This window comes from Cupressus sempervirens, chromosome 10, assembly GCF_028749045.1.
Source record: "Cupressus sempervirens isolate cs-2001-9-10 chromosome 10, ASM2874904v1, whole genome shotgun sequence".
Taxonomy (NCBI): domain Eukaryota; kingdom Viridiplantae; phylum Streptophyta; class Pinopsida; order Cupressales; family Cupressaceae; genus Cupressus; species Cupressus sempervirens.
The window spans coordinates 633,293,721-633,311,841 of NC_143127.1; the positions used below are offsets into that span (position 1 = coordinate 633,293,721).

General features: G+C 32.6%; 1 protein-coding gene across 1 annotated transcript; it reads right to left on the reverse strand.

Moving 5' to 3' along the window:
* Nucleotides 1–12,110: 12,110 nt before the first annotated feature.
* On the reverse strand, nt 12,111–17,711 carry LOC149535432 (transcription factor SCREAM2-like). Its single transcript, XM_089805187.1, has 4 exons — nt 17,035–17,711; nt 14,389–14,601; nt 13,049–13,219; nt 12,111–12,944 (listed from the first exon to the last, which is right to left on the reverse strand). The coding sequence occupies exons 1-4, from the start codon at nt 17,572–17,574 to the stop codon at nt 12,864–12,866; spliced, it is 1,005 nt and encodes a 334-aa protein (XP_089661313.1). The 5' UTR covers nt 17,575–17,711; the 3' UTR covers nt 12,111–12,863.
* Between the last annotated feature and the right edge of the window lie 410 nt (nt 17,712–18,121).

The following is an 18,121-nucleotide window of genomic DNA, read 5'->3' on the forward strand; positions in this document are numbered from 1 at the left end:
CTCAACATGCTCAACACTAACATCACTCTCCACATACTAAAAAATTATCACATAAAGGTTATACCAATTGCAATTTAAGATGTTAATTTTTTTTAATAATTACATAATTAATTTTCAATAGAAATTGAACATGCACTTGTATCGTTGTGATGCACATCAAGGCCTTCATCATGTGTAGGATATGTGTACCTTCTTCACAATGGGTAAGATTTGTGCCAGGAGTAGAAGGTTGCAGTGAAATGTCATGTCCACATTGTTATCATTGTTCGAAATTAACATCAAATATATTATTTCTCATGAAGTTCTCAATTTTCATTATTATTCATTAGGCCTATTTGCCTGTGTGTGAACTGGTGCACCAGAATCTTCTACATCTCTTTGACCATTGGAATTTGTGTGGTGGCAGACAACTACTACTTTATAGCCTTGCTTGAAGCCAATTTGTTTGTCCTCTTCCATGGGTGCTAGATTAAATTCAATGCCCTACATTTTTTTGCATAATATCAATAATATTGAATGTGTTGCTTATTTTTAATTTTATATAAAAAATTGATATGAAATTTCATTTATTGCTACTTACAAAGCGTGACTGAATTTTTATATATCTACCAGAGCCAAGATTGTGTTGACCAACCTTCTCTTTCCTAGCTTGTGTAGCCTTTGATGTGTCCTGCAGCCTGTATATGTAAAATTAGAAATATGTTAGATTATATAAATATAAAGATCACTAATTTGTGCATAATTACATTAATACTACCACATACCTATTTTTTCTAGGTGGCGGGTTAATTCCTTTATCTCTTTTGCATATTCAATGATTTCATTGAACTCCAGCTTTGAAACTATAGGAGGATGCTCATACTTTGGGTTGCACTTTAGAGCCCTTTTGTATTGGTCTCTTGTAGTCTTTAGATGTTTGCAATCTTTTCTTAAGAATTTGGACTCTATTCAAAATATTTTGACCAAAGAGCTCCTCCATAGTCTTTATGAGTTGATCTTTTAATTTAGGGCCTTGCTCATTCCACCTTTTAACAAAAAAAAATTAGTCCAAGCTATGTATGTCAAAAATATTACAAGAAATGGATAAAAAAAAAAATATAGAAACCAATTATATCAAGCTACATACCTCTTATGTAATGTGGGCCCAAATATCTTCAATGTTTAATCATAAAAAGTTTCATAAAAAAGACCAATTCTTGCAAAATCATCATGGGATCAATAGTCAAAAATGAGTTATAAATAAGTAAACTACAATTACACTCTAAATAATTGCAATTTTAAAGTACCTTGAAGCTTAGGCAATTTTAAGGGAATCATATCTTTCTCATCCATCAACAATGATGCCTCCAACAATCTAGTATAAGTAACACAGGCTGCTCCAAGGAAGGATGGTAAATTATCACCAGTACTGGTATCTATTCTATTATCATGAGAAGGTGTACTTTTCCCTACACAAAGTTAATCAATGCCATACTATACTCAAATGAACAAGAAAGTACAAATCAAATCATGTTTAACACATAACAAAATATAGAAAAACAAGGATTTACTAGTTCTAAATACAACAAGTGTGGATGTTTTGCATGCTCTTTGTTGTTGATCCTGCAGTTGACAATCTTGAAGTGTTAGCTAGCCTCATGGAAGGAGGTGTATGCACATTATTAGCACCTAGTAAAAATCATATATATATATATATATATATATATACTATTGTCTTTTTAAGATATTGATTTCAAAAACATGACAAAAACAATATAAAACTATAAATAATAATCATGAACAAAATAATGTCACTTTTGATGATTGAGAATTGAAATCACATACATGTAGGAGCTACATTGGTATCCTTGTCAGACGGAACAATTTGGTAAGGTCTCAAAAATTGTTGTAACAAAACATATATATTGTGGTTCATGATCCATAAATTAGTATAAAACATAAAGCTTTAATGAACTATTGTCCTAGAAAAAGATTCATTGTTTCTTACTTCCAGACAATGTGCTCTATAACACAATTCATTTCTTGTGGCCTCTTTCTTTTTTGTTGGATTTGGATCCATCACAAGCCCAAAAATTTGTAGATTGATGATCTTGAGGCTCTTTTTACACATGGTTATAGGGTTACTGTTATATGCGATGTCATCATCACATAATACTATGGCCGCCATATTAGTAAGTATTTTCTCTTGTGTAATATGTTCTTTCTCATTTCCCTAAGCATCAAATTGTGACAAAAACATTAGTAAACAATAAAAACAATTCCAAAATCTTAACAAAAATAACATAATAATATGGCATTTTGTAAAACTACAATTGTATAAATTTTTATACAAAAGGTTTACCTATAATGGAGAAGGGGTTAAAGAAACATGCTTGCCTTTTTCATGTGATGGATTGGCCATGTTTCCATGTGACTAAGAATATATATAAAACATCAACATAATGAAAGGAATAGTCGACTTAGCAAAAAAAATATTAATAAAATGGTATATTGTATATTGGAGTTTTAATTGGAAGTAATTAGTTTAAATATTACATATATAGTACTTACAAGTCCCATGATAGTAACTTTCTTTGTATCTATGTGATTCAAATTGTAATCTATTTGCAGCTCTTCCCCTGAACTTATTGATTTTATTGCACATACAAAAACATGACTTCCCTCACACGCCTCAAAAATGCAATTGGGTCACTTATTAGTTGACCCAAGGTGCATACTATTTATAAAATCTACAATGTTCCCTATTTCTTTTTTCCTTCCATCAATGTACACAATAAGTTTTTTACCTTGATCATTTGCTTTCCATTGTAGATAATTTGTTGATAGTGCATGTCTATGCATAATTTTTTATATATTGAGCTATTTGCATCCAATTATTGTAATTGTAACAAGGTCCTACATACTCCATCAATTCAACAACTTTTTTATAACTGACCTTTATGCCATCCATGAAAAATTGGCCTAAACCATGTAATGATGATGGAGCTATGTGATATATCCTCTTATTAACACAAAAATCAATGTTAATTGGAGGTAATTCCTTGGGTACCCATTCTTTCTCAAGATGTGTGTACCTCAAGGGAACCTTGATGTCTCCCTTTGTCGCATCATCATAAGAACATGACCCCCCTTGAGCAAGGAAAAATTGTATATGTTTATTGAATTTTCTTCTAATCTTTTGAACTCTTGTTTGTCTCTCTTTCATAGACCTACTACATGTCTCACTATCCTCTTGTATTCCCACATTTCCCTCACTCGAGGAAGAAAAATCTAATAGATACCTATTTGGTGCTACTCGTAGCCCGTCAAATGTGAGATATAGTTGAAGGAGAGAAATATTTTTCTATAAAATGAGGCTAATATTGATGACATTTTCCTAAAGTTAGTGTTGAAGGTAAAGATAAAGAAAGCATGTAATAAACTTATACCTCTTGATCCATGTCACTATGTATGATCCTCGTCAAAGGGGTATAGTTTCTTGCATATGTAAATCATTTGTCTTAAGTTAGTGACAAATTACATGATACTTAAGCTACAAATTACATACAACATAACATGAACAATATGCATACATCATAATCACTGTATACTTTTTAATTCATTAAATTATAAGTAATCAACACCAAGAATTAAGCATTGTATACTTTTTAATTCATTATCTCTACAAAAAGTATATTATAAGTAATCAACACATAATACATTTCCATTGATCATGTCATTGATCATCTTTTTCATCCATCTCATCATTATTATCACCATCATCATCCAAATTTTTAAAATGACCATCGTCATCATCATGATTGTCAACATGACCATCATCGTCATCATAGTCATCACCATCACCACCACCATCATCATCGCCACCACCACCACCACCACCATCATTGCCATCACCATCATCATGAACATCTTCACTATCATTATCATCATCATCATCTCCTTCTTCATCTTTTTCATCATCATTATCTACTTCACTTCCACTTCTTCGGTATATTCTTCTTTAATCACATTGTACATTACCGGTCTTCCTCTTGGATCATGTCTAATGATAAAAGACCTACCTAGTTTATGTGGAATGCCAAAGTAAAACACTTTCTTACATTGGCTTGGAAGAACATAGGGCTCATTTACAACTCACTCAAATGACCTTACATATTAATCATTGTAAATCTATTATCATGTTCAATAATAGTTCTTTTAGGATCATTTTGATTCAGTCATAGCCTATACCATTTGACAACGAATAGCTCTAGTTTGAAGGAATAAAATTTGTAGTCAATTACATCATCCAAAATTCCATAGTATCTATTTTTAGATTGTTGAGGATGCATGTCCTTTCTAGATGAAATATTGGTGACCTCAAAGATTGTAGTTATCCCAGAATCACAAGCTCTCTTAGTGTCATTCACTTTTTTGATGCAAAATGTACAACCATTATAGTACATAGCTTTTTTGTGCTTGACCTATTATTTTTCAAATATTTCAAAATTATGCATCCATCCGTGAGTTGATATAAACAAATGGTTCATGATAGATTAACTTATATGTATATTTCCACCTCTTAAAATATTTGCTAGATCAATTACCATTGGCATAACATTGTGATCTCCATTATGATGAGCTTCTTTAACCAATGAAGCAACACCTTCCCATGTTAATGAGCGACCATTTTGTTGAGATCATTCAATCCATACAATCATCTAATCAGAGATTGTTTGCAATATACAAGTGAAGTGCATCCCATTCATGAACAACTATATAAAATAAATATACTATTTAGAAACAACTTATATTGATGATGGATAAGAATTAATTAAGTACAATAACATCTTATAATTACCTCTCACTTTCCTCAATCTACCTTTCCCCATCAAGTACTCCCCTTTGAATATGTTAATGAAGTTGGGATCTCAAATGCAATCTACATGGGTCTTTGATGCAAACTTGGGAAGATATTCACTAATGTACACCATGGTCTAGTATACCATATATCCCTCGACCATGGAACCCTCAGGATGTGCTCTCTATCGAACCGAGCCCTTCAAAAATTTCAAGTGCCTCTCAACCATCCACATTGACCTAGTTGGTATAGGTCCACACAACTCAATCTCCTCAATTAGATGTCTGAGGCAGTGTTCTTGTGTATTGAAAAAAGTTGAAGATAGACACTTTTGCATCTCACACAAAAGCTGAGGAATTTTTCTCTTCCAATGTTTTATGTCTTTTTTATCAATTTCTTTAGATGAAAACCACCTAGAAGATATTCATTACACAAAAAATATTAATGAGACTCTACAAAAAATAATATCTATAAAACAAATCTAACAAATAACACTTCTAACCTTTTGTATTTCCCAAGATCATATATAACATGTTTGACTATCATGTTGTCGAAGTTATGTGCAAGAGATAGAGATAGACCATACTGCAGTAATAATAAAATGATCTTTTCAATATATTATAAAATAAAACAATCAAAAGTACTTGATGTTTTACAAATTTATTGTAAATAAAGAAGAATGTGACATACCTTGATGAAGGTATGCCAATCATGTGTTTTAAACCTTGACCCAAAATCAACTTTCTTTGATATGAGATTGCTTATGTTTGCAGCAAATCCTGTGGGAAATTTAGATTTTTTTATGGCTTCAAATATGGCATTAGTTTTTTGCTATGTTAATAACCATAGAATGACACTCATATTAATCTGGTTTCTATTGCTATGTTATTCAAGGAAAAACTTCAATGCATGATTGGATTCATCAATGTCATTATGAATTTTAACCAATTTTTCTTTATCAAGCCTTCCATCCAATATTTTCCATAGTGTCTCTGTTACATTCTTTACAATATGCATAGCATCAAATAAATGCACAATTTTGAGGTGCTTGTAGTACAACCTACTAAATTATCTAAGATAGCTTTTAAGTCCTTTTGGAAGTTTCTCATCAATGCATTGACGATCTTCATGAACATCAATTACATCATTACTAAATAAAAGACAATATCCAAATTTAAATTTCATACAAAAACCTACATTAGATCGAACGAAATTACCTCGATGATTCATTCTATTGTATTCCAACTTTTACATGTGACATGTGATTCTTCATGGCTTTGATGTTGTCTCTTCTTTCCCATTGAAAAGATGTTTTTCGATAATTCAATACTTATGATTTTTGTAGAGAAAGTGTCTATGCTCATCAAACACCTACTTTCTTAAACTTTTTGAATGACAAGATTTCATCTTTGGACCAAAAATTGGACATGCAAATTTTTCCTTTGTCTGAAGACCTACAAGATTGCGTATAATTTGATGACATGTTTACTAGAAGATTCATATTTATAATTATCACACATAACTTAAACATACACTAAAAATTCATTACCACTATTACATACCAAAAATAAGTGTTAACAATTTTACATACCACACAAATGTGTTAGTCCAAGGGCATCATGTATTGTCCATACAAGCATTGCATGGAATTGAAATTGTCTTTCACCAATTAGTCTAGAGATGTCAGACATAGTGATCCCATTCTATAACTCCAACAACTCATCAATGAAAGGATATATATATATATATATATAGCTTGGTACTTACCCAGTTGAATGAACATAAAAAAAACATAATTATTATGGTCATTATGATACTATGTTTATAAATTAATTTAGATGACTATTAAATGAAAAAATACTTAGTACAATCATTTCCAACATTATGTGCTCCCTCTTTAGGAACATCCAAGGAGGAATGTTATTGTTAATAACAAAATTAGGCCAGATCGAGTAAACAGATCTCATCTCTCGAAATGGATTGACTTAGTTTGTTGCCAATGAAAACTTCATATTATGAAGCCCTTCTTTAAATACTGGCCAACTATCTTCTATGTCCTTAAATGGAAAACCATCCACAAGCATTCACACAATGTCATCTTGACTTCTATTGCGTGCATGGTAATCCATAAATTATGCTAAGCTAGTACACTTGAATAATCATTGCATACATGGAATAATGGGAATGTACTGAAGAACCTAGCAAGGCACCTTTTTGGTTATTTGATTTGATCAATATCTACTAATGTGACAATCAAGGCATTGTGTTTAAAATTCATGTTGTATATGATATATGATATGATCATTGGGACATGCATGTATTATTTAGTACTTCATTCCAATATCTTTCATAATGACCTATAATTCTCAGTAAGAGCAACTTAGAATGTTTGATGGTGGTAACAAACACTCACGTATCAACTTATGGAATTTTTTTTTGTTAATATAAATAAAATTAATGGTATGCTAACATAGACAATGACAAAATGACACTATACCTTAGCATATGTGAGATTGCTACATTGGATATATCATTCATAACCTTGAAGTTTACCAACAACAATATAGTGGAGAGAAACGTTGTTTGGGAGCCTTGGTACAAGGGCTTGTATGCCTTTTCAAGTATAGGTATATCAAGGTTCTCTTCATCATCATCATTAGATTAGTGACTATCATCGTCTTCATCATCATCATTAGATTAGTGACTATCATCATCTTCATCATCTTCATCAGTTGCACTAGTAATATCTTCTTCAATCATGTTCTCTGGCACATTATCAGCTGCACCAATAACAACATCTTGAATTGTGTTCTTGGCCTCTCGATCATTTTCTTCCATGGGAGCATTACCTTCTACTTCAATATTCACACCTCCATGTTCCACCAATTCGAAATCCACATTCATTAGAGGACAAAAATCCTTTCCCCTTCAATGTGATCATGTTGCCTACAATGTCTCTAAGTTGTGATCAGAATTCTTTGATTCTTTAAGCCCTTACATTTTTTGCAAGGACAATAACATTTTTCGTCACCTTTTCTTTTGATCTAAGACCACAATCTAGCAATTGTCACCTTATTTTGTTCTGGGTTCATATTGTTAGGCATGGACTTTCTTCACAGGCAAATATTTAGGCTATAAAGTTATATCAACTATAAACACACAAACATTATTAGTATCTTGTATATAATCGATAGTAATAAAGTAATAAAATATTACTATCTCTTCAATAAGGTTGGCATCTAAACAAATAAAATGAATTATACAATATAAATATATATGATAATAAGAAAAGCATTAATTAAAAAATTATCGCTATAATTATTGGTTCCTAAAAAGCTACGATCCTAGTTGTTGTTAGCTTTGATTGGAGAATATATGGAAATTAATCCATACCGAACCTACAACTAGTTGATTTAATCGATAAGAAATGAAAATGCCACTGTAACATGTGAAATTTTTGTGCACACAAATGACAATGAAATAGACATCTATAAAGGCATCAATCACTAAACATTCAATAGAGTCCATAGGTAGCAAAGAGCTCTTAATCACAAGTACATTGTGCTAAAGATACAATTAATGCCTTCGACATTCACAATTGTGTTCCTTTTGTAGGCTGAATATTTAGATCGATTGTACAATATCATTAAGAATGTCTTTAGATGATGGAATTATGCGTCCAAACTTTCTTTTTATATGCATGTTTGCCTAAAAAATTTCTTATTGTATTCTTTGCTTGTCTGATTGAGAGAACATAAATGGCTTTTATTGCAATGTGTTAAAACTTTAAAGAAATAATTTATATACCAATTATTTTTACTTTATCAACATTTGCTTGACTCAAGGAGAAGTGTTATCTTTTTGTGTAAACACAGGCTCCACCACCTCTTGTGAAATTTCTTGAAGAGCACATGGAGTGTTTCCTAATATTGTGCAATATTTTGCATTCTATAAAGTTGATTGGGTTCTTCAACATGGATGCTAAATTTTGGACATGGATCTTAATATTATTATAGGTGCAATCATGCTTGTGAGATGCAAACTTGACCATAGTGTTTGGATACAATAGAGATACAAATAGAAAGTTGCCTATGTTGAATATCTTGGCAAGGTGCAAACATGACTAGTAGGTGTTCTTATTGTGCATATTTTTATGAAAGTGGTGATAATAAAGAGTTATCATGTTCGAAAGATATGAATGAATTTGTAGTGTTGTTCACTAATGGTGCTTGATTAAACTTGTGAGGTGTGAACTTGATCAATAGGTGTTTTGATTGCAATTAGGTACAAATAGAAAGTTGCCCATGTTGAATGCTTTGGAAAGCTATAAACTTGACTAGTAGGTTTTTTATTACTCATGGTATTGTAGAAATGATGTCAATGAATAGTTATTGTTATGCTAGAAGATTTGAATTTGTAGTGTGTTTTCTATTAGTGCATGATTAACCTTGTGAGATGCAAACTTGATTAATAGGTGCTACTGTATAGAGGTGCAAATAGAAAGTTGCCTTTGTCGAATGCCTTGGGAGGGTGCAAACTTGAATAGTAGGTGTTCTTATCAAACATGCTATTTTTCCAGTACTATCAACAAAATGCTATCATGTTGCAAGATTTGAACCTTTAGTGTTACTCCTTAAGGTGCATGATTAATTGGTTGTAAACTCACAAATATGTTGTAAGTGGAGTGAACTTTACTTGGTGAAAATGGACAAGGTATTTGTGATGAAACCATTTATCGCTACTTGAAAAGAGGACCCTTCAACATCCTTGTGAGTGTTTTCATTTGAATGAAATTGAGTATTTGTAGATTACAAAGGTCAATAGCTTATTGAGGTTGATAAAGATAATTTTTGATAAGGACTGTAGTATGTATGTCATCCTTCAAAAAGGTGTAAATATTTATTTATTTGAGCTTTACAATTGTATGTTAAATTGTCTTTCATGTTGTGGTAGGATAAGATTTTGAATTCTTTAGTTGTGGAAGTTAGGTATGGAGTTACTCAAGAATGAGCTATTGCTCATTATAGTTTGGTGTAGAATCTTTTTTAAATGCATAAGATAACATTATAATTTGATGTTGGAAGGAGAATTATGTTGGGGTACCTTCGAAAATCTCCATTTTGCTTTATATGTTGTAAAGCTATAGGTGTTTGGTTAAAATTTAAAATATTGAGTTGCAAGATATGCTTGTGTTCATGTTTCATCTTGACTATTGGAGAATTATTGTCTATGCAAATCTTTGGGCATGCCACATAAGTTTTTACATTATGTAAGTGTTTTATCTTTCCTAATGACATGGTACATAATCTTGTACGAGTGCTTGTATAGGTCTCTATAAGAATTTGCATATAACATTGACAACTTGGGATTAGAGGCTAATGAACAAAACAAAAGAAAGAGATAATATGAACAAGAATACGATGTACTCTTATCAATGACATAATATTGAACCAATTGAATACAATACCATAACTAATGGATTCAGTTATAACATGGATGTGCTTGCTTATATCTTTGTATCAAAATATCAAACCCACATTTTTTCATGCAACAGAGAAGGAGATAATTACATGGCTTCATTTTCATTTGAATAACCATATTATGGTGGGAACTAAGAAGACCAAAGATGTCTAGTTTTATGTGGAGGTAATGGATGTGGTCCAAAATTTAGGAGGGGCAAGATGGTCAATGTATGATTCCAATGAAATTAAGGAATAGAAGCAAGCGAGATACATTAAAAATAAAATAAATGCATAGTTTCAAGGGTTTGTTAAGCTAATACCATAAGGTAATGAGCATATATCAAAACACAAAGAGATCTTAAGATTTTATGATTGCAAGATATGTATGTTGCAACATGGATTAATAGAAGGATTCATGATCAAATGAAATCCCTAGAGCTTTAATATATTTAAGCCATCTATACTGACCTAGCCTCTTGCTACTCCCATGCGCCCAAAATGTGGTTGTATGTAAGCTACCTGCAGTACGTTGTGTATACAAAACCCTTCCTTTTTCTTTTTCGTTTTCTTCCTTTTGCATTGAAATAGATCACAATGGAGACATGGATAAGAAGGGGATGGTCACTTTATAACACAATCAATCAAAATTTAATGACTTCTAGTTTCCCTAGCATTCTACCAACTCAGCAAAATGATGAAGTTACCTTGAACAATGCTGAGAAGATCGTCGTCACGCTTAAGAACAACATTGAACCCTCCCTCCCACACTTTACTGCGTAAATATAAAATGGAGTTTCACTTTTCTTTTCTTTTCTTTATATCTCAACAACGTTGAAATTTTGATGATAAACTTAGGTGTCGTCAAAATTTTGACTAAAAACTTAAAGATTGTCGAAATTTTGACTAAAAACTTAAGGATCGTCAAAATTTCGATGTTATCGAGATCATATAAAAAAAAGGTGAAATTGACAAGCCAAATTGGCCTGTTGTGGAAAATTTAGGTCATGCAACCCAAATGTACTAATTATACTTATGAGTTAGTCGTTATAGAGCCCCTTTATATCATCAATTGCTAAGTAGGAGTATTTAAAATATTTGTACATAGAGATTTAATTTGAATTTCAAATACTATGTTTTGCAAACCCTTTACTATACATATTTAGTTTTTATTACATGTAGAAATCATGATTGATTTAATGATGTTGAACTAAACAATGTGTTATTGATTTGATAAGAAGATGCATCTTTTGTTTGCTAAGAAAAAGCATTTTATGGTTTGACATTTAAATATAAATGCTTGAAGATTAAACTTTTCTTAATACTACTTGTCAAAAGATTTATATATTATTATAATTATTATTTTAAAAATTAAAAATTATTATAATTATTATTTAATAATGTGAAGATTTTAATATTATTTCAGAATTCTACATTTACACAAAACTCACATCTCTCTCTGGATCGTATCAGGTTTAAATTAATTTTTACAAACTTGAATAATTTGTTAAACTCGTCTCTAAATGTACTATTTGCCTAATTCGCGGCGTGTTGAGGAGAATTGCCTCCACACAAGGAGAATGCTACTATGATCTTTGTTCTTTCATATTCGAGTAAACTCCTTATACCATTCAACAGTTCAGATCCCATGTTTTTTATTAAATACTTGATAATTAATAATAGTATTTGCTGATATCTTTCTGCAAATGAAAAATTACAGCCGTAATTTGATAAAAATGAAAGCAACTGGTAGAGAAAAAAGATATGTATGTCCCCAAAACAAGACAAACACAATCAAGGATAACAATTCTTAAGATAGCGTGTACATACAGAAATCCTGTCAAATTTTCCCTTTCTTTGATCTCATGATCAATACAGCTCAATAAGCACTGGCTATTGTTAATAATTATGCTTGCTAGTAGAGACATGGAACACATTAATACCATTTACAAATAGGATTCACGGGAGCGGCACTGAAATGGTATTTGTACCACTAAATTTTGTATTTGTATTTGGATGGAAGTGACACTACATCCTCACCATGCTTCTTTATCTGAGGAACCTTAGGTTGTTCTTAATGTGTACATTCATAGGCCCATAAGCATCTCTTACAGATTTTGGGGCCATAAGATGATGGTTGTAAGATGGACTTTCTTCTTATTCAATATGTTCAATGTAGAAGCTAAAAGCTATACAAGTTGGTTATAAGAAGAACTTTCTTCTCATTCAATATATTCAACTTAGAAGCTAGAAGCTGTACCCCTTGGTTATAAGAAGAACCTTCTCTTCACTCAATACATTCTTAGAACTTACATAAATTACATAATCAATTCAAGTCAATATAAAAGCGACAAAGATGTTACTTTGAAGATTTGAACACAAATCTCCAATGTAAGAACCTTGTGGGCAGACCATTGAATACGGCCCCATTCACTCTAGCATTTATTGCAAGTATTCATCACTATATATTCAAATTCCCTATTTCAAGAAATTGCTGTCATTAAAAGCTATTGAATGGGTTTGGTTTGAAAGATGGAAAGCTCTTGTAGAGTGGGAATTGACTGTCATAATATAGTTTGATAGCTTGATATATGTTGCAGAAGTGCTCTGATGTCCTCAGGTGCAATGTCTTGGCCCATAGTTTGCTGCCACAAAATGCAAAGTACCAAGTAGAATGTTGGTTATTTGGTATTTATAAGGGCACTGATCATAAGACAGAAGAATGTAGTCAATGTAATTATTAAAGTACCTCTGCTTGTGAACAATCAAGTTTGAAGCCATTTAAGCAGCTTATGGCAGCTTGCTTGACATCAAGACCAAGTTCATCTAGAGCCCTGATTGTGGATAGAAGCAAACCTTGCCTTCTCGAACAGGACATGTGAATGTTCACCTCCCTGTCTTTTGTTGTCCGCACTTCCACCTGCAGATACATTACATCTATCATTAACCCTTGTGCAACTGTTTCCTAAAGGAACCCTTGACGAATAGAAGAAAAACACCGAGAATCAGTAAATCTTGTGAACAAGGAATCTTGAAAACAAATGAATTAGTAGCATCTTATGATGAAATCATGCACAGTAGTTGGTTATTTTGACAACTCTATTACACATTTTCCTTTTTGATGATGAACTATTGAGTGGGATTGCAAACGTTGGGCAAAAAAGCATACATAGTTTAAACCAGAAGGTGTGTGAGTTTATTTCCTTGACATTTCGGATCAAACTATGCGATCCATCATCACGAAGAAGAGAGCAAAATAATAGAATATCATAAATAGATTGTAGCAGAATGGGCTAAATAAAATGGGAGAGGGTGAGAGGGTACGAGAACCAATATGATAAGAAGAGGGTTATTTGTATGCTCTCATCGTTTCTTTTTAATCTAGCCTGGTCTGCTAACAATCTATCTGATCTGTTCTCTTGTCTTGCTCTGTTCTTCCTGATAATAGATCATGTAGTTTGATCTGAAACATTGAAGAAATAAACTAATGCAATTATTATTAGAAACTCTGCACAATAACATTAGAATTGCGAAAAATTACATGTCATAAAGAAAACATGCACAATTCAATCAAACTTTAATTAGTATTGAGCCTATTACTAATGATAAAAAAATGTCAACTTATTGACATCTGTTCTCAGCTCCTATATAGTCTGATGAAGGGACTGAAGTGCTCTAGCATTCAAGATAAAAAAGGATCTCTTACTCTGAGATGACATGGAATCGGCCTTGAATGATAGGAGGGAAGCCCCCTCTTTATTAGGTGCTTCATCACTGCCACCAATAACTCTAATCAAGGGCATATATATCTCCATATGAAATTCCCAATTCCCATGGAGTAACTGAAGTGCGGATTTATAATGCTTGGCAGAGCAAGAAGGTCATTCACAGCTGTATACCATTCAGCATCTTCATGGTAGATGCACTTCTTTTTTGGTTAAGTTTTGCTGTCATCTACTAATTTTACATGATTTTAAGTTCTGATTAGACTAATCGTACATGATTTGTTCAACAAATTTTCTACCGACTCTTTGCTCTCATGTGGACATCAATGAGACGATAAGCTAGGAGGTACAATGATAGACTTACCTGTGCTTGTTGCCTATCTGTGTTATGGGTTGAGACATTGTAATCTCCCTTATCTCGACAAAGAGAGAAAGGACTTGAGAACTGAAAATCTGAGGAACCGACTATGCAAGGAGTCTTTGAAGATTTCATGGGCTCATTATGGACATCATTGATACTCTGCAGAAGCTTCTTCATGTACACAACAGCATCTCCCAAAATTGAGACTCTGTCCACCTGCACAAGCAAAAGTACCCAGCATAAAAAGGTAAATGCCAGCTGCCACATTGACTACAATTACTAGTCTATAAATTTTAGCTAAGCCTTCAATAAATCTATTTAGTTGGCATGAGCTGGCATGAGTTTTCAAATGAATTAGAGGAGGACTGTTTATGGATTGAACTACTTTATTTTTCATTCGATGTGCTGGATTATATTTTATTATTTTGATTTTTCAGTTAAGATTCTGGATCATATAAGTCATCCATTATCAGAAAGAAAAGAGTGATGATAGATTATCTGTCATGAGTTTTCCACTGTTCAAATAGATTAAATAAGATTGTCGGTGGATTCAACTATGTTTGTTTCTCAATTGATATGTTGGGTCACATTCAATCATTTGTTTCTGAATTCAACAATCATACTTTTCACATTGCCGTTTTGGACCATACTCAGTTATCGATCATCAAAAAGAAAAGAATGATGAAAGATCATTCCACAATTCAAATAGATTAAATAAGTTTGTTTCTAGATTCAATTATGTTAGTTTTTCAATTGACGTTTTGAATCACATTCAATCATATTTGTTTCTGAGCTCAACTATCTTAATTGAAATTTCAATCATATTTGTTTCTGAGCTCAACTATCTTAATTTTTCAATTAAGATTTTGGATTATAATCAGTCATCGGTCATACAATGAGAAAGTGATGATAGATCATTTCACACGAGTTTTCCACTGTTCAAATAAATTATATAAGATTGTTTCTGGGTCACTTAATCATCTGTTTTTTAATTTAACTATCTTAAATTTTTAATTGAAATTTTATATCATATGCATTCATGATACATCATTAAATGTGATCTTCGATGTTAGCAAGAGGACTGTGACGAAGGATTTCTTAGAGCTGTCTCAAATCTTAATTGGAAAAGTAACACATTTGAATTATAAAATAATCTTATCTGATATCAAGATTATTATCCTACTTATCATCCAAATACCTTTTTAGATTATCAAACCTAAATGCACAGTCGGATATAAATTACTTATCTGCTGGCTACTAGTGTCGGCAGACCAAGCTGATTAAGTGCTTTACAGCCACCCACAACTAATCTAGTCACTTTAGTTGTCTTCAATCATTCGCATTATTCATGTGCTTACTATTTTACCTGTCCACCATTAATAATGCAGCTAGCTCCTTGTTACAGTATACCACTATAAGACACATTTAGATGTATTTTCTTATAAATTAATCATCCAGGACCTTTATTCAGCAGAGCACAAATTTGGGTTTCTCCTCTTTGCTTGATTTTCCAACTTGGTATCAGAACAATTAGTGTTTTTAACTTGGTATCAGAACTATTAGTGTTTTAAACTTGAGGCCCATTTGCTAACAAAAACCATTGTAGTCCACAATTTTTTGGTTTAAATTATGTATCTGATACCTAATTGATGTAAAATATCAAATTCAAAATCATAATCTTTATGCCAAACAAATTCTATGAACATGATAGGGGTAAGAGAGAAACTTTTAGTGGGTTAGGAAAGGACCCGTTTCTCTGGTCAGGCTCCCTGAGGCGGATCTATGAGAGTTCAGATTAGTCAACCAAAAAATCTCGTAGAATAACTTATTCATAATTGGAAAAGGAAACTGCCTTCAGCAAAACTCAAAAGGTCCGGTTATCCCCTCTACTATGAGAATATTTGACACTGTTCAAATGTGTGAAGACTCTACAAGTGAAACATCTGTGTAAAGTTAAGAAAGGTTGCAAGATCATTTATGGCAACACAAACTTAGTATGTTTAGCCAGAAATCTTGTAGGATATTGGAATCAAATTCTTCATGAGAAATTTTTACTTATTAAACTTTCGAGTCCCAACCAGATCAGTCCTGGTTACAATTGTTATATTTTATTTTGAAGAGGGCCTCACAAACAGGAATAACACTCTTCCCCAAACTGATACTTCAGCATGGAGCACTTAAAGAACCTGCCAAGAGTAGGACAGGAAGAAAATATATTACTTTCCTGATGAAGTTCACAAACAGACGGGATTCACTTTCATTCCGGGATGAATCATGCAGTGTAATTCAAAAATTTTATGTGAGAAGTCTCATATTTCACATAAAACTCTCATACTCAATCGAATATAGGAAGCACGCATTGTGATAGTCTAATAGTATTTTTGAGAATTCACTTTGGGAAAGTGCCCATCTAACAGATAAATACCCCCAAAATGAATCTAAGGATGGTGTTCTGCTTTTCAAAGATTTCAAGATACTGAATGTTTTTTTTTCTGTGGACTTAGTTAAAAAGAGAAAACCATAGAAATTGGTCAAGCCCCAACCTGGAATAGCATAACCAAGAGGCAGAACAAATTAGAACAGCCATGGATGAACTTGTGCAACAGAGGAATTGTATCTTTTTTTATTAGCGTAGTAAAAAACACCCACCTTGGAGATATTAGGCACCATTGAGCGAAGCATATAAAGGCGATCATTGAGCTTCTTCCTTCTCCTCCTCTCTGCCATGAGATTCTTAGCAGGCAAGCCGTTAGCAGTTTTCTTCAATTTGTTATCAGGAACATGTAAATCATTACAATTACTCTCACATCCAACACCAACTTTACCAAACTCAATTGGCATTCTATCATTCCAACCCTCTGTACACTTGTTTTCATTGAATTGATCCAATTCACACTTGACCTCATCCATTTCAAGCCATTTGGACAGACTGAATTCACCATAATTAGCTTCAACCGTTGATGCAGAGCATCTGGCATCATTCATATTAGTTCTCATGGAGCTTATTTGGGATGGTGGGTAGTCTAGAGGAGATCCCAAAAGATCATCGAGACTCTCCTCAATGCCAGGAAATGCTTGATTCGCATCAAGGGAACCGCCATAACTGTAATTCAACTCAGATTGATGTTCTTGAAGTACTGTGGCATTAAACAAAGAGAAGTTCTCATCAAAAGAATCAATCCAAGCCATTCCAAATTACAATTTTGGAGAAAATTTTCCTGTGTGATATTTGCAACTTTGGCTGCTCTTCTCTACACAAACTTGTGCTTATAACATGATTACTTCCTCAAATTCCGGTATGTACAAGGTGATTACTTACTCAAATTCGGATATCTAGATACAGATCCAATGTAAACATGCATAAGGTCACATCCTCAGCTCTCTTCTCGATCACTACAGTCCTTTATAGTGTCATTCCTTGTCGTTTTAGATACGTATTTTGATCTTCGATAAACTTCAGTTAGTCCCACGTCGACGGGAACAGCAATGATACGTATTACCCGTCATAATAAATATAGAGGAATGAAATAGCTGACATACTGTTTCACGTCAAATCGACTGCTCAGGAAAATAACGAACGAGAAGTTATATCGCCACCAATAAAAAAGCATAACTTTAAACTCGATGGCTGTATAAAGAAAGTTAAATTCTGTCATTTTAAAAAATTGTATTTTTAGGATCGGTAATTGTTTTGGTGGATTTTATTTTATTTTATAAATTATATATATAGGGGGAC